Source organism: the organism of the source record quoted next, unplaced genomic scaffold (assembly GCF_019419815.1).
Source record: "Pyrus x bretschneideri cultivar Hongxiangsu unplaced genomic scaffold, Pyrus_bretschneideri_v1 Contig46, whole genome shotgun sequence".
Classification (NCBI taxonomy): Eukaryota; Viridiplantae; Streptophyta; class Magnoliopsida; order Rosales; family Rosaceae; genus Pyrus; species Pyrus x bretschneideri.
Window position 1 is genome coordinate 1,693,991 of NW_025999783.1, and position 18,506 is coordinate 1,712,496.

An 18,506-nucleotide genomic window follows, 5' to 3' on the forward strand; every position below is an offset into this window, starting at 1 on the left:
TAATAACTGGAAATTGGTTTGTATGCATATATCATGTGTGGAGAAGGACCCTTTAACTAGCCTTTCACCCATTTAATTCACCCAAATTCGTTTTTATAAAGTGTTTTATGCAAAGTTTCTGTTTTAAGTTTTAAATTCGTCAAAAACAATCCCCCTTTCATTTAGGCTTGTTATTTGAGTGAAAATCTATTTTCTGTTAGTCTTTTGAGTTAAGTTAAGTTTTATTTTCGTCAAAATCACTTGTTAGGTCTATAATTGAGTCTTTTTGATTGTTTGTTGCTGTTTTGAGTGTTTTAAGTTATTTTTGAGTCTATAGAGTCTAGTTTAGTGATTTTGAGTCTTATTTGGGTTGATTAGCATCCCTAGTTAATCCTCGGTCTAGAGTGATCCCTACTTGCATATATACTACAATTGTCACAAATAGGGTTTAATTTGTGTGTCAAGTTAATTTTCACATCAATAAGCCTTTGTAATGCCAAGACAAGATCTCCAGCTTGGAAATAACTTAGGCGGACCTTCTTGTTAACTGCCTTAGATAGCCGTGCTTTGTAGCATTCCAAGTGTTGAGCTTCGAGCCTTCTTTCGTCGAGTGCTTCAAACTCTTCAAGTCATAGCTTTACATTTTCCTCTTCAGTCAAGCCTTCTTTTATAGCCATCCTTAGTGAGGGGATTTGACTTTCGAACGGCAGAACAGCTTCCACGCCATATATGAGAGAATAAGGCGTAGCTTGGGTAGGAGTCCTATGTTTCATCCTATATGCCCAAAGTGCTTCGCTTATTCTTTCATGTCAGTCTCTCTTTGTTCGGCCAATCACATTCTTCAGGAGGTTCCATAACGTTTTGTTGAATGCTTTTACAAGACCGTTGGTCGAAGCATGATACATGGAAGACATGTGTTGCTTGAACTTGTATCTCTCGCAGAGCTTGTCCATGAGTCGGTTAGAGAACTGTTTTCTGTTATCGATGATGATGTAACGAGGCACACCATATCGATGAATGATATGCTTATTGATGAAACAGACGACAATTTCCTTCTTAACTTCCCCTAGGGTTATGGCTTCAACCCACTTGGAGGAGTAGTCCGTTGCGACTAGGATGTATGTTTCTCCAGCAGATGATTTTAGTGTGATTGGTCCCACGACGTCCAATCCTCATGCATTAAATGGCCATGAAGCAACCGTATGGTGTAATGGCTCAAGTAGTTGATGTATGAAGTTGGCGTGGAATTGGTAGGCTTGGCACCTTTTGGCGTATTCCAGGCAATCCTTCATTATGCATGGCTAGTAGGAGCCCATTCTTTTGAGCTGGAAGTGTAGCTTCGGTCCAGATTGATGTACCCCGCATATGCATGAGTGTGCTTCTTCCATAGCTTGATTGACTTCTTCCTCACCTAGGCATCTTAGAAGTACTCCTGCAAAAGAGCGTTGGTAGAGTGTTCTTTTGTAGTAGAGGAAGCGAAGTGCTCGTCGATGTATTTCAGAGTGGTGTTAGGATTGTCTAGAACCTTTCCATGCCCTAAGTAGTCAACCAGCTACTGTCTCCACTCTTCAGTGTCGACTGGAAGTACTGAAATGACTTTGTATCATCCAGTTGAATTTCAGTGATGAACGAGATCACCCATCTTAGCAAACTGGCACATCCGTAGCTTCGTCTTCTTCTATCACCATAATTGAGGCTAGGTTAGCGAAAGCATCCACCATTTGGTTTTCTTTTCGTGGCACATGTTCCAGCGTCACGGCCTTGAACTTTTGTAGTAATTGGGTTGCTAGCCGAAAGTATGGGGCAAAATCATTTTTCCTTACTTCATATTCAGTCAAGAGTTGATTGATTATGGGCTTAGAGTCGCCATACACTTCTAGCATTATGATTTACATGTCAATCGCCATTTGGTGTCCAATAATCAATGCTTGGTACTCAGCGACGTTGTTAGAGCATAGCTCGCTTAGTTGAAAGGAATAGGGTAGTACTTGTCTTTGTGGCGACATGAACACTACTCTTGCCCCTGCTGTTCATGCAAATTCATCGAAGAACATTGTCTATGTCGGGAAGATGTCAACGTAGAACACCTTCTCATCAGGCAAGTCGTCTGAGATTTCCAATTGGTTGGGATTGGATGATTGGCAAGGAAGTCTGCTAGCGCTTGTCCTTTGACAGCTTTAGCTGAGACGTAGATGATCTCGTGTTGGTTAAGAAGCAACGCCCATTTAACTAGTTGCCCTGTCAGAACAGGTTTGGACATAACGTACTTGACTGGGTCGGCTTTAGCAACCAAATGGATGATGTAAGCATGCATGTAATGTCTAAGCTTTTAAATGGTAAAGACTAAGACAAGGCACATCTTCTCGATTGATGAGTAGTTAAGCTCAGCACCAGTGATAGTTCTACTTAGGTAGTAGAATGCTCTTCCTTTTATTCTTTAGTTTCTTGTGCCAAGAGTGTTCCAATGGAACCCTCTTGCGCAGCAATGTATAGGATGAACGACTTTCTAGGCACGGGAGCTCCTAAGACAGATGGGCTTGCCAGGTAACTTTTAATGTTCTCAAAGGCATTGCGACATGCATCATCCCATATGAATGGAGCATCATTCTTCATGAGTCGACTGAAGGGTTAACAGCATCCGGCAAGGTTAGAGATAAAACGCCTAATGAAGGCTAGCCATCCTTGTAGACTTTTCAACTTATGTAGATTCCTTAGCTCGGGCATGCTTTAAGTGGCCTTATTCTTCGATTGGTTCACTTTAATGCCACAATGCTTGACAATGAAACCGAGGAACTTCCTAGAGATAACACTAAATGCACATTTCAACGGGTTCATCTTGAGGTTGTAGTGCCGTAGTTTGTAAAACATCATTCGTAAATCATTCAAGTGATCAGATCTTTTCTTGGTTTTATAACTACATTGTCTACGTAACATTCTATATTTTTGTGTAGCATGTCATTGAAGATCTTCTGCATTGCATGTTGATATGTAGCCTTAGCGTTCTTTAAGCCAAAAGGCATTACCTTGTAGCAGTAGATACTTTTTGGAGTGCGGAAGGCTATTAGTTCCTCGTCTTAGGAGCCATAGGGATTTGATTATACCCAGAGGAGCCATCCATGAATGATAACGCCTTATGGCCAGTGGTCGCGTCCACCATGATTTGGATGTTTGGCAAAGGAAAGTCATCATTCGGCCAAGCATCGTTGAGGTCACATAAATCTACATAAACACATATTTGTCCAGATTTCTTAAAGACAATGATGATGTTGAAGATCTATTTAGGGTAATGCACCTCTCATATGAAGCCTACTTTGATTAGCTTGTCAATTTCAGCCTCAATTTATAGGATGAGCTCGGATCGATAGCGTCTTTGAGTTTGCTTTATCAGTCGTGTTCCAGGTTTAACTGCAAGGCGATGCACGGTGATGGTAGGGTTAAAGTTGGGCATTTCTTTGTAGGTCCAAGCAAAGACGTCTTTGTACTCCATTAGCAATTGGTGGTACTTTTCAATCTTGTCTGCACTTAGTAGTGCACTTACGAACATAGGCTTTCGTTCCTCGCTTGTGCCTAAGTTAAGCTCCTTGAGATCATCAACCATGGCTTGCCCCCCATCCTTAAGCTATGGTGGCGTAACAGTGACGTCTTCGTCAGGGATTTTGTCTGTTTTGTCTTCTTGGATTATGATGTGGAAGACATCTTGGACCTCCTCTTTAGTGTCGTTCTCTTGGGCTTATTGGCGTGAAGATTGGCCAGTGTGGATAATGGTGCACCTATTTACCTTCGGTTATCCTTTTGTGTCAACCTTTAAGGTTGCTTGGCGTTTCATCCTTGAAGGAATCGAGCTTCGAACGTCGTCTTTTTCTGTTAGATAGTCGATCTTTTCTTCCTTCAGCATTGTCTTCCTCTTTCTAAAAAGCTTCTTGGTTTCTTTAAGTCTTTCCAAGGCCGACCATCGTGAAAGAGAGCTAGCAGAGGTTTTACGAAACCTTGTGGTGGCTTTGAAACTTTAGCATCACCTAGCTATGTCAGAGGTAAAACGACATTTGTCTTGAGCAGTTTTACATCGTCCTTATGCAGCTGTGTGTTGGCTTTGCATGTTTTAGTTTCAAACGGCAATTGCCCATTTTTTTCTTCTTGATATGGGGACGTATTGGAAAACAAGTGTGTTTGGTTCTTTTGAGGGCATCACACTTTGGTTGTTGTAGGTTTGGCAGACTCATCATCATCTTTGCTTGAAGATGGCAAGGCTTCATCTTCTTGCATTTTGGGCACGGCTTGCCACTCCTATTTCTTAGGTATGGCTTTGCTGTGGATTTGATCTTTTTTGGAAAAGCTTTAGGCACCATGTCTTCATCCATGCAAAACTTGGCATCCGCGAAGTGTGATTCAGCTTCGGTGAATGGCTTGGTGTCACCTTACATCACCTTTACCTCTTCTCGATAGAATTTTAAGCATTGGTGGGGGTGGACGACACCACTTCATTCTCATAAATCCAAGGCTTTCCTAAAAGCAAGTTGTATGAAGTTCTTGTGTCAATCACATGAAATAGCGTGCTTGACTTGAGTTCACCAATGGTCATCTCGACTCGGATCATACCCATTGCTCTTTGTCCTTCTTGGTTAAAACTTTGAATTAGAAGGTGACTTCAGGACAATTCATCCACCTTGATGTCGATTATGGTCATTGTTGATTTTGACATGATGTGTATGGCCGATCCCCCATCCACAAGCATACGGTTGACTTTGTGCTCCCTCATGTACCTAGAGACAAAGAAAGAACGGTTGTGAGGCTTTGACCCTAGTAGCAAGTCTTCATCAGTGAAGATGATTGCATCATGGGTGGCACAGCATGTGGTCGAAGCTTCAAGCCTTCGTCCTTGCTTTCTTGCACTTCGTGGTCGTCGGAACTCACCAAGACCGCTACTAGTGCTTTTCACATCTCCTTGGGCAATCGTAGCGCTTCCTTAATGCTAAAGTATGTCATCAGGTATTCTTTGGGTGTGAGGGTCTTCTCTTCCTCAATAGCAATAGCTTTGCCTTTTGAGTGCTCTTCTATCTCTATTTCAACCATGTGACAGACATCGATAATGCATTGTTGGAATAAGTCTTTCGGGAAGTACTCATGCAAAAAGACGAGAATGCGTGGCTCTTGATCCATAGGTTCCTTGGCGTACAATGGCTTAGTAGCTCTTACGTTTCTTTTAGGCTTCTTACTGTTGCGACGACAATGTTTTCTTCTTTGTTCCACCTTTGACTTTGTGGCTTATGGTCTTAGCTTCCCTATCTTTTTGTAGGTCACCAGTGTCCACCATTCTTCATTGTCAGTAGGTGCATTTTGGTGGCTTGCCCCCAATGATGGTTATGCAGAAGGTGCTGTATAGCTTGATCATGAACGGGAGTGGTCAGACGTTACTTGGAGAGGCACAGGATCGAAGGATCTAAACGTAGTCGTAGTAGTATGTGTTGCAACCATGTCTTCCAGGTCAAGTTTAATTCGCCCTTGTTGTGCCAGCTCCTTGAAAACGAAGCATTTGCCAACATGATGACTCACAATACGATGATATTTGCAGTACCTATGATCGTTAACGTGATTCATCTTTTCGGGGCACTTGCACTTGGGTAGCTTGATCATCTTCTTTTCCAGCAAGTCATCTAACATTGCAGTCACGTCAGAGTCAGGAAAAGGGTACGTCTTTTGCTCCAGTTCCCTCAAGGTGTTTTTGTACCTGTTTTAGGTACGAGAAGGCTCACCTCTCTTTATCTACTTCATTTTGTTCTTGGAGAAGATCTTAACGGGTGTGGAGGAGGTCCTGAAGGGGGTAGTGTTAACGGTAAAAGCTTCATTGGTAGGCTTCTTCCCCATCTTGTCCATCTTCGGAGTAAACACCTTGTCCTTCTTGAAGTCGGTGATTGGCTCATTTTCCCATAATTGGCGATATTCAGCTCTATGTTGTGGGATCGAGTTGCCAACTTCTCAAACGTTCTAGATTTTATGCCTTGATGGATGTAATGTAACCTCCAGTGCATGCTTTGAACACACATCTCAATGGTGAAGGTTTTAGAAAGCCAATCTTTGCAATCCAGACTTAATGAACGCCATATGTTAATGTAGTTGACGACAGGTTCATCCTTCCACTGCTTTATACTTGTCAGTTCCAACATGCTTATGGTGTGGTGGGCGCTACAGAAGCGGTTGAGGAATTCCCTTTCAAGTTGGTCCCAGCTGTTAATAGACTCTGGCTCGAGGTCGGTGTACCAGCCATAGGCGTTACCCTTAAGTGAGCGTACGAACTGCTGAACTAGGTAGCCTCCTTCCGTCTCAGCGTTGTTGTGGGTTTCACTGAAATGGGCAATATGTTGTTTAGGATTGCCTTTTCCATCAAATTGCATAAATTTAGGAGGCTGATAACCCCTTGGCATCTTTAAGTCATCAATCTTTTTGGAGTAGGGTTTTTGAGTATAGCGCAGAGTTGTGTGAGCTTCCTTTGTACTACGTTTTGATCGTGTTAATGATCATCTCTTGCAGCCGCTGGATAGAGAGATATCTCATGAGTACTGTTGCTTGGTCCTGCTTCTCCTCGACTTTTTCCATCGAGGCTCCTCATCCTTGTCGGTTTCCTTTTTTTGTAGATCAACCTTTGGGTTGTGGTTAACTTTTTCGTCATGCTGCACTTTTAGTCGGTTGATGAGTGTGGCAATTTGTAAGTCCTTTTCCTCTACGGTCTTTGTTAGCCTTGCAATTGCTTCATTCATTTGAGCCAGTCGCTCCTCGATAGACGTCGCACTAGTAGTCATAACTTGCATAACTATAGGATACGAGCTACTGCTTGAGTAGGCATAAGAAGTCAACGACTCAGAGTACCTCCTCAGGCTTTTTTCCTTTGGCGTTCTTAAGGTGATCACGGGTTCATGCCTCGGGTGCTTTAGCTCATTCGGCAAAGTTGATGTATGGGTAGAAGGCACGGCAAAAAGAGCTTTTGCCTTGCTTTGGGTTGTGACGCCCAAAGTGCCATCACTTGTGGCAAGGATGTTCTTGTTCTTTGCATTGGTTACTGGAACAGCTTGATCCTTTCTTGATGTTATGTGTGTTTCCTGCAAATTTGAAGACAGAGATAAGAGGCAGAGATGTCCCACCGAGCGTGCCAAATTTGTAAATACGAAAAGAACATGTGTACAAAGTAGATTTGTATTGATGAATCTGTAGGGTTACAATCTCTGTTTACAATTTTCCTCTGATTCATTCTTCAAATTTGATGTAGATGCGTAGGTTGTTGATCCAAAGGTTGCAATGACTTGATCTCGGACGAATGATTGAACGATTGCTTTAAGCTTTGGCAACGAAGGCATTTGTTCGTCACGCAAAATGTAAACAGTGACACAGGTTTCCTCGCACAAGAAAAAGTTTGTCGAGTGATAAATTAGCACCAAATCTTCATTTCACAGCATTTTCCCTAGAAATTGTGCAACGAATTACCTAGTTCGTCACCTAAGGTTTTCAAGTTTTTTTGGCCGTGACGATATTATGCGACGAAAGCCGAGCACTTGCATGGTGAAATCTGCCTCGTTGTCTAAAATTTTGTCGTGCAAATAATTTTTCTAATAATGTGATTTGATATTAATATGTATCTCCCTAATATTACTCAAAAAGAAAGACTGGTCAAACTACCCAGTCTCCTAATTAAGAAACACCAAATGGGCACATTACTCGCCAGTGATTCTTTCTGAGCAGAGTGGAGAAAATTTCCAGTAACGTTATATTAACATATATATGAGCCAAAAAAAAAACTAGATAAGTTAACGTGTACAAATATTCCTGTTTCTACAGGTGTTACTTATTTATCAAAACATTCAAAACTGTGTATGAAGCCCATGAAATTTATTTACAGACTAGACATGCATGAATATATACAAACACAGATAACCCATTACCTATATATACGTACATATACGAGACCTTTGCAAAACCACTGCCTTTTCTAACGCAAGCTACGTGATCTTCTCAAGGGGCTTAGGCTTACCCAAGTCAACCATCGATCCTACTAAGCATATAAACCCCAATAACCTACATGTATACGTCCAACATCATGAATTTTCAATACAACCCAAAACAAACGCGCACGCGTGCGCACACACACACGATATAATTAAGGGAGGTTTAACAAAACACTCCCAGTACTGTTCACTTTTAACGAAAAACCACATTTATACTTTTCCCTGGCACTGTTTATTATACCATTAAAAAGAGCTTTTCATTAAAAAAAAGTTTTTTTGGACTTTTCGTTAGTTTTTCTTATAATTAACCCCATCCTCATGAGTACGAAGGCTCATGATTCATGAACATACGTAGTTTTCTTAATTTTCTTTCAACATTTTTACCCTTCACCGACTGAAGTAAGTACGGGGAGAGAAGAGGCGACGGGGTGAGAACATCCCCATATACCTCGGAGAAGCAAGGCCGTCAATTGAGCGGTACTCGGGCATGATGAACCCTCCTCTCTCCTCTCGAGGTCCGCTTCGGTTGGCCCCATTGAACGTGCCATACTTCACCAACTTGCCCATCCAAGACTTCTTCTTTGGCGGAGTCTTGTGGCCACCATTCATTTTCTCACTAAGATACTCCTTCACTGAATGCAACCCTTGCTCAAACACCTCAGGAGGAGGAGAAACCATAGGGTTTCCTTCCACAATAAGCTTCTGAAGCTTCTTGAGGCATCCAATGGAGTCTGGTAGGGCTGTGATCTTGTTGTAGCTGACGTCCAATTCTACTAGAGACAAAAGGAGGCCAATGGAGTATGGTAGGGTTTCGAGGTACTGGAAGTTTTGGCTTACATTGAGAACTTCAAGGTTGATAAGGTTCTCAAGATCTTCAGGAAGGGACCTGAGGCAGTTGAGACGAGCATCGAGTACGCGCAGAGACGTAAGATGGGTGAGGGAGCGTGGTAGAAAGACAAGCTTGTTGGAGTTCACTGATAGCTTCTTGAGGTTATTGAGTTCAAAACCGATGGTGTCTGGGAGGTGGCTCAGCTTGTTGAAGTTGGCATTCAGCTCTTCCATTGACCTGAGTCATTGTAAAATCACAATTCAGTCCAATTGGCTTTAACAATAATCTAGTCTGATGCACAATTATACATATATATATATATATATGTATGTATGTATGTATTATGAAATTAGAGATTAAAAATATATAATCAAATTTACTGATAATATTTAGAGACTAAAACTATTCATCTCAATTGAGTATGTGTTGTATTATCTCTTATATGTAATCAATTAAGCAAGTGTTTTAGTTTTATTTTTCACTAATTTCTTTCCTTCCCTCTTGGTGCCCTCGCTAATATAAGTGCCTTGTTAACTTGTGAGACCGCTAGTGGTGAACTATTTTGTATTGGGTTTGACCTCGTTAAAGTGCCTTAACCATTTTGTATTGTTCAGCTTACGGTTGTACGGCCTCGGGTTACACCATGTCTTTGCGTGCGCGATACGGGCAAACTGTTACTAGAATTTTCAGTTTGACATTAATTTCACTTTTGACTTTTTTGTTGTAAGTTCACCCACACCATTCATTTGGCTCCCACAAGTCAAAAAAAGCAATCACCGCATCAAGACGCACTTCCAAAAATATTTATAGTTTTATTTGGAAGTGATCAAATTGTTGACTGCTAAGTTAATTAGGCAATATACAAATAAGACTCACTCAAGTACTAGAGCATTCTGTGTGCCTTTGGGACAAGAAAAGATACACCAACCAGAAAACAACGTCTTGTACTGTAAGGAAAAGCAAATCACAAAATTAACGATCTTCCTTGAATAAATTAACTAATCACAAAATTTACGATCTTCCTTGAATAAAGTTAACTACATATTTTATGCAATATCAAATTAATCTGGTCATGATAAGGATTAGATGTTTAATTTCTGGTTTACTTAGTTGTCAATAAATTTCATGTGACGCAATGGCGGCCAATATATATATATAAGAAAGGATGACATCAGAACACTTTGTGTTGATAAATATTACCATGATGCTGTCATATGTATAAATAAAAAAAATGCATGTACAAACAAACCACGAGGTTTGCAGATTTGTTAGCTAAAGATTCACCTTAATAAGATCGCTTGCTTTGAAATAAAAATGCATGTAAAAATTAATGTACAGCACGGACAAATTTTCTTTTTTTCCCTCTCCTTGAAAGAGAAAGGTTGTATTGGATTGGCTAAGACCTCCATATTTAGTTTAATTACTAACTAGTATATTCATCCAGAATGTGACAATAAATTAAGGGAATTCTTTCAGGTACATTCCAAATTTATTGTTTTTCATGATCCTAATTTTCAGAAAATCAATAATAAATATATAGAGATAACGCTTGTGTTAACCAAAAAAAAGGCATGACGCTTGCGTATACATTTATATCAAACATTAATCAATGAAATTGTTCTTAACTTAATTGGAAAGAGGAAGAGGAAGAGATGACAACGAACCTGCAATTTTCAATAGTTTTTGGGAGATATGAAAGAAGGTTTCCTGCAACATTGAGAACCTTAAGCTTGGACAAACAACCAATTGAGTTTGGAAGAGATTTCAGCTGATTTGAGTGCACGTCCAGCACTACCACGTTTAGTAATCTTGCTGTTAAGGATTCTGGTATGTTCTGTAAAATTTAGACTAAGAAACAATATTAAAAGAAATATTTATATGAATATAATTTTTACATAAAAATTCATTTAAAACCTAAATAGAACAGCGCTCTCTGAATACCTAAAAGGCTAAAAGGCAGTAATATAAAAAATTAAAAAATTAAAAAAAAATAAAAATTATGCCCCTTTATTCACCAAAAGATAACCGGAACCAATTCTTTCTAATGAACATTATATCCTTGTAGATGTGACGTGATAATACAAATTATGAGATAGATGATGGAGAGAATTGGACGAATAACACAAGATTTTCCCTCTAATGAAAATGGAAGCATATACAATTCAGTGATTCACCTAATTACGTACCTGAAGATTGTTATTGGAAAGGTCAAGCTTGCAAATAGTCCCCAGATTAAGGGAAGGATTGGGAAGGGCATCAAGAGACATCCCGCTCAAATCCACAATTTCAAGCCTCTCTTCTTCTATCGATCTCTTCCTCTCATGAGCAGCTTTTTTATTCGTGTCCATTCTAATTTGCTGCTGCTGCTGCTCGTACATCATTTCGCCAACCCGAGAAAGATTCTTCAATTCCTTCCCGAGAGAAAACTGAAAATCAAAGAGAGAAATTTACTAGAAGAGGCGTTTGTGTTTGTGTGCTGTGTTTAGTTACGTGCTTGTTTGGAAAGAAAGAAAATTAGGTATGGATATATTTCTAGAGAAAGGAGAGAGCGTACAGAACGTACGGAAAGAAAGGGAGACAGAGGGAGGAGGTGAAAGTACTAGGTGACACGTGTGCATGACGTTTGTCAGCAAGTACAAAGCCGGATGCTTTGGGTTAGGGGTTGCGTGGCCATGTTCCCACTTGGATCAAGTCAACCCTTAAACTCCGGCCATCCGCCAATGTTGCCCAGTTTGGCTTGTTCCCATTATTCTTTATTTTTAACGGTTGCATTTTCTCATTATTTTTTGCTGCCTATTCTTATCACCTAGTATTTCTTGGTGTTGGACCAAATCCAACTAGCTTTTTATTTTTATTTTTTATGTTTTAGACTTTAATCATACTACTGACATCTTGTAGTTTCCTTCAAAAATTGTCAAATGGGTAAGAAGAAGGAGCTGTTATAAATATGTAATGGCAATATTTAGAATCGTTTAACTGAGTTGAATTATTTAAGGTCCGTTTGATATTTAATTCAAAACCTTTAATCATTTTTTTAAAACAACGCAAAAGAACTTCTCTTAAAAACAGTTAATTTTTTTGGTATTGAACTCATAAACTGTTTTAGATCAGGAAGCTCCCCGTTCGTATTGATAAAGTTGTTGGAGCAATATTAGAAAATACACTACTACAAAAGACACTATCACTGGTGGTGGAAAAACCAACAAGAAACCCCAATTACTGTCGGATTTTTGGTAAAAATCCGACATCAAATCATGCAATGTCGGATAAGAGAATTGGTGTTGTTGCTAACGTCACGAAAAGGGTATTGATGTCGGTTACTCTCCTTAATCCGCCACCAAGAAGCAAAGTAATATAAACTAAAAAAGAACAACAGCGTCGGTTAAAAGTGACATCTAAACTTACGTCGGTTAGAAGCGACGTTGAATTCTGACATGATGGCGGTCCTAACCGACATCAAGCAACAATTAAGGAATAAAAATATCAAACCTACTGTTGGTCCTAACCGACATCATGTAACAGTTAACAACTAAATAAAAAATCTGTGTCAGTTTTTAATTAATAATAATTAAAAAATTATATAAAAATAATTCCCACCATATGTCAATGAAAAAACAAACAAAAGCAAACTTCATATTAAAAATAAAATTTCTACCAACTATATATTAAATTTGAAATTAACTACAATTCTTAAAAATGTACAACCCATACAAATTCTTCCCAAACTCTTACAAAAGATTTTGAATCGGCTGTATGGTTCATAGTTTTCAATTGCCGATTACGCACTAGAATTATCACTAATGCATTTTCCAAACGAATCAAATGAACAAGGTTGTTCTTTCCAATTCGGAATTGAGGGTTCGTGTCTCCGTTGAGTTGATCCTTATAAATACAGAAAAAAAAATTAAAAAACAAGAAACAAAAATAAAATTTCAATTTAAGCATTAAACTAGTTAGAATACAAAACAGAAACTAAAATTAATAATCATAATAATTTTAAAATGAACCACCTTTGAGATCTTTCTCTTCGAATTGGAGTTTCTCAGAATGTTGATATTCAAAATGGTGATCCATAGCAAATGGGGAAGGAGAAGAGGAAAAACTGAAAAGGAGGAAGAAAGGGACGCAGGGATGAAATGGGGAAGGAGAAGAAGAAAGACTGAAATTGGGGGAGAAATGAAAGCATGAATGAAATGGGAAAGAGAGGGGTTTAAATATGGGTAATTAGTTGGCGTCAGTTTAAACCGACATTGATTAACTGACGTCGAATTAAATGCCACTGGTGTCAAATTAAATGTACATGACGTCGGTGAAAACTGACGCCAACCTGACACACTTTACTGATATTCACGTTGAGTTAAATGAACCAGCCAACTTTCTGACAATCTTTATTGAAAATCATGTCAGCGGTTTAAATTAATGTTCGTGAACTGACACCAACTTCTGACACACTTTTTGAAATTCACGTAGCATCAATTTAATGAAACTCACGTCGAATTAAAAGATGATAGCGTCGATTAAAATCGACACTAGGTCTGAAACTTACGTATTCTCCATTCATTTCCTCACGCAAAACAAGCGGAAAATTTCCCGCCTAATATTTCAAATTATCTGACCAATGCCGTCGACTCACCACCGACTCAAACTAGCCTCTCTTTCTTTGTTTCTTGCTTTCTTCAATTTTTCTGTCTGCCATTTTTAAGACTTGAAGAAATATGCTTATGTCCAGAAATGGAATGTCTGTTGTAAGAGGAGTTTGGTTCGAATGAAAGGATAATGATTTCCGAACTGGTAACATGAAGTAACATTTCTATAGTTTGAAAGGAATTGATCTCTTAAGCCATATGGTTGGGCAACTCATGCATCTTATAACTCGTGATGGCGGCAAATCTGATGGATTGAACTTTTATGAACTTTTGAGTAATGCCTTTGAGAGGTTTCTATGAAATGTAAAAGTGCAGAATTTTTGGTCGTTTGGAACCAAAGTAAATAGTGATTTTTTGTTCACTGGCCATATATTAAGTGTGCAGATTGAAAATAGTGATTTCTCTCCTCTGCTTCTATACTTTAGATTTCGGAGATGGACTGTATTTCCATGAACTAACAATTGTCGTAGTTGTTAGTGTGCAATTCAGTCATACGTTTCAGGCTTCAGCTGTATCTAATAACGGTTGCTGAGTGACGTTTATCTAGGATTCATCTAATATGAAATATCTAGATCAGAAATTTATATATTTGGGTGAAACTTTTAGCTGCTTTTAGTTGCTTGCTTTGGATAATTTTTGGTCTCTTCAATCCTGCATTCTTTGACAGGAAGATGTAGAGATGCATTTGAAAGATAAGGCAAACACGGCTGATTTAGTTTGCTGCTTTCAGAATTTGCAGGTTTTTAATTCAAAATATTTTTAAAAATTAAAACCTATGTAAGCTACAACCGACACTTGCTTTGAAAATATTTCTTTTAACCGACGCTAATATTATGTCGGTTACAACCAATATCGGGTTTCAAAATTTTTAATAAAAATTAAAACCTATGTCGGCTACAACCGACACTGCCTTTGAAAATATTTAAAAACTATCATTAGTGTTAGCCAGAAGCGACACCAATTGTCTTTCAACCGATGCTAACTTTATGTCGGTTAAAAGCGACCCAGTTTTTTTTTTTAATGCAACACCAGTATTAAAAATATTAAGATCAATGTCGGTTATAAGTGACATTAACAGTTCATGTCGGTTATAACCTGTCACGTCCCAGACCCGGGGTCAATAGGAAAAATCTCGAACCTGAATCTGACGAGCAAGCTAAAAAATAAAATTAAATAAAAGGAAAGTGAAACTGGGTGGAAAAATATGAAATTCCTCCTATAACAAGAAATCGATAATTCTTTACAAGACTAAAATAAATAAATACAAATTCTATCCTCACACTTAATCTAATCTCATCCCGTCTACCCTTTTTGACTGTTTAGTTCATAAACCTGCATAACAATAGAGGGGTGAGCTTTTCCAAAGCTCAGTAGGGACATAAACTTATCACAGTAATTGACAATACTAAATTAAGTGTCTTAAAATCATGTAATCAAGTACCAAATCATTATCAATAACAATGCATGAGTGCAATGCAATACTCTTCATCTCTACCCATTAATTCATATAATAAAACACGCGGACCTGCATGTCCCATACCGTGCATTTTATCTCTACAGTGGTGGTTTGAATGTTTTAATATACAAATTAACCCCCTATAACTCAATCATCCCAATTTCCCCTTTTGTTAGTCATCTTGCCTAAACTCTTCATTGCCAGTCCCGAATTACCCTTAAAGATTCTATGCACTGTGGGCTTACTTGAGACATGGTACCTGTTAAGAGTTTGGATCAACTACACAAAAGATCATTTCCAACTACCTCCATTTTCAAAATTCCTTCCTTAACACCGAAATTCCAACCACTTCTCTCACATCATGAATGATGCATAAATAATGTCATTTCATCTTTCACATGTCTAACAATAACGAATAGCATTTCAACAACAATTCAATAATCAATAACAAGTAAACACCCAAAAGCATTATTTATATCTAATTAGCAAACCAGATCACATTAATCAACCAACAAGATCAATAATAATACTATAATGCTTCACCAAATTTAATAAAGCCAATCTCCGTAAAGGTCTGCCGTATTTCCCCTACCTTGATTTCAAAGCATTGCTCCGAGATAATAACACAAGAAACCACAACTGTGATAAGCTCCTATTCACAAGTATAAGAAAATTACTAAATGCCTTATATGAACTTTAATACTAATTAACACACTTAAAACTCATCAGTTCCAAGCTACTCAATTCAAAAGTCATTTGGTTGACTATAATGCTATACAAAATAATTTCGTATATAGCAAACATGTATTGTGCTTATTCAAAAGTCTTTTGCCTTCAAAACCATTCAAGTCATATGTATAAATTAAATTGTACAAAAAAACATTTACCAACATGCTTATTCACTTAACAATAGACAGACATCCATACATATACACATATATGCAATACATGCTTCGACTCTGCTCTTTGCAATAGAGCAGCATCCAAGTCTCCTAAAGTTCAGTGCCTTTCGAAGAATAGGAATCAACATGGTATTGTTATGTAACATACGAAATATAGAACATAAGAGGCTATCACTAATGAACAACATGAATAGAAAGGCTTTTCTATAAAACTAAATCAGCAGTATGAAAGAATTCAAATACATATGCATAAGGATGCCCAGTAGCCCCTTTTTAGTTTAGAAACATTTATGAAACAAACGGCTTAATAAAATAATGTAAAAGGAAAGAAAATGAATAATATGAATATATAGTTCAAATACTACCGTAATGGTGTACTGAACTTATTTGGTTCAAAATAATAGTAAATTATAGTATAGAAAAATGAAATAAAGGAATTAACGATTAAATAAGAAGTAATAGAAAATTTTTTGAAATTAATAAGTATATACAACACATAATTATATATAATTATTTTTGAAAATACAGGTTCTCACATAACCGACAGTAACTCCAATACCATATTAAGTGGGTGTCGGAATGTCTTATCCGCCACTATATTGTATAAAAGCGACATCACCCACTGACACAATAAGGTCCTTTTGTTGTAGTGATAGGAAATGAACAGTATAATTCCAATGATAATAATCATAAAGAAATTCACAACATCAATTATATATGAGATTAATATAAATAACTAGAGAGAAAGTTAGAAAAACTGACGAACTTGGAGATTGAGGCTTGCATAAATGCAAGTCCTAAAGATAGAATTTCGCCTCTAGTGCTTGTAGTTCAGTAGGCGTCCGTTTCCCAGGATTCAACAATCTATAATCCAAAATCAAAGCACTTCAATCTTCGGACTCTGGCGAACTTCATATGTTTCGTACTCTCAAGACACGACTCTAATTTCTACTAAGACATTGGGAAAAAAAAAACTCTTCTCTTAATACTATTAGATAGGTGGGATGCTTGAGTTTATATAGAACTCAAACCACCCTTTTTGAAAACAGTATGACTGTTGCCTAAAGTTCCAACGAACAGATACAACTCATGAATTTGAATTCAACTATGACACATGACTCTTATTTTTCTTTCATACAAAAAATAAACATTATAATATTAATTATAATATATAATTTCCAACAATCCCCACCACATTAATGAAAAATTAGGAAGAATTTGAGAGTACAGGCGGATAAGGGATGCATCAGAAAAGGTGTCTTTTAGACTTGAACCTACCCTAGTGAATACTTATTGGATTTACTTGGTGACGCAATGAATATGGAATCTTGAACTGTTCACCCCAGCAGTTAACTGAGACAATAAGCAACACACATCACTAATCCTAATATATTCCGGTTCATACGATTGTGTTCATTTTGTGCAAATAGAACATAATCAAAACACTGCTTCAAACAATATTTAAGTTGCTTTAATTTGTTCATGTCTCTTCATTTTACTAACTATTATTGGTCATCGTTTGGCATGGAATTCTTGTCCGAAACACCTAAACAATTCCCAGGTTTTGATTTTGGAAGGCAACTTGCAAATCCATCAAGAACCCTGAGCGGTTTCTAAGTTCCTTCATCAACACAAATATGTCTCGCATATTTATAGGAACTTCTCATTTATAGATCAAACAGATAGTAAACTAATTTAGAAAACCACATGTTCTTATCCACATTTTAATAGTGATGTCTCTTTTTCCAGAAGAAGGAATTGGAAACACCGATAATTAGTTATTTAAATTGAACTGCACATATGTATAACTGATCGACATGTATTTCACAGAAACATGCATTTATCCTAGAAACAAACTTGTTCTAGATTAATACATAAATTATAACTTTAGAATTCTAGATTATAATGCATGATCCTCGTGACCTGTGTATATGCATGCCAAGTCAATTAACAATTCATGGACAATTCTACACATACCTCTTATGGAGTGAAGTGTCAAATTTTCAAGGATGCCAAAAAGGCTGTTGAGACACCTCCTTTGTTTGAATCAAATCATTCAATCCAAAAGGCATGAATCAAAATCAAAAAATATCCATTCGCTGTTTACTTTTATCTTTATCAATATACATGACGTCTCACAATTAGATGTCTTCCGTCAATCATTTGTACTTAAGAAGGTGGCAATTTTTCATTTACGCTACCATGGAATACAACTAAAAGTCATACTTTCATAACGACCATCACGTACAATGATTTGAAGATCTCCAACTTCTTTGACGATATTTTTTTTTTCTCTTCATTGTTTTACCTATACTGCATATACGGCTTACAGCCCCATAATCTTTCGAAACATATTTTCTAACAATTGCATATAAATTTCTGTCTTTATATTGTTGGGCAATATTAGAAAATACAAAATTAACAATATCATTCCAATGATAATAATCATAAAGAAATTCACAACATCACTTATATATGAGATTAATATAAACAACTAAAGAGAAAGTTAAAAAAACTGACAAACTTGGAGATTGAGAATGCAATGTCCTAAAGACAGAATTTCGTCCTTACTCTTGTGCTTGTAGTTCAGTAGGCGTCCGTCTTCCAGGATTCAACAATCTATAATCCGAAGTCAAAACACTTCAATCTTCGGACTCTGGTGAACTTCATATATTTCGTACTCTCAAGACATGACTTAGATTT

General features: G+C 37.6%; 2 protein-coding genes across 2 annotated transcripts; both read right to left on the reverse strand.

Moving 5' to 3' along the window:
• Positions 1 to 5,364: 5,364 nt before the first annotated feature.
• Positions 5,365 to 6,398, reverse strand: LOC125469832. Its single transcript, XM_048567785.1, has 2 exons — positions 5,866 to 6,398; positions 5,365 to 5,704 (listed from the first exon to the last, which is right to left on the reverse strand). Exons 1-2 carry the CDS (start codon positions 6,396 to 6,398, stop codon positions 5,365 to 5,367), a joined length of 873 nt encoding a protein of 290 aa, XP_048423742.1.
• Positions 6,399 to 8,232: 1,834 nt separating this feature from the next.
• Positions 8,233 to 11,353, reverse strand: LOC103935763 (plant intracellular Ras-group-related LRR protein 6). Its single transcript, XM_009345571.3, has 3 exons — positions 10,986 to 11,353; positions 10,464 to 10,633; positions 8,233 to 9,036 (listed from the first exon to the last, which is right to left on the reverse strand). The coding sequence occupies exons 1-3, from the start codon at positions 11,178 to 11,180 to the stop codon at positions 8,358 to 8,360; spliced, it is 1,044 nt and encodes a 347-aa protein (XP_009343846.2). The 5' UTR covers positions 11,181 to 11,353; the 3' UTR covers positions 8,233 to 8,357.
• Between the last annotated feature and the right edge of the window lie 7,153 nt (positions 11,354 to 18,506).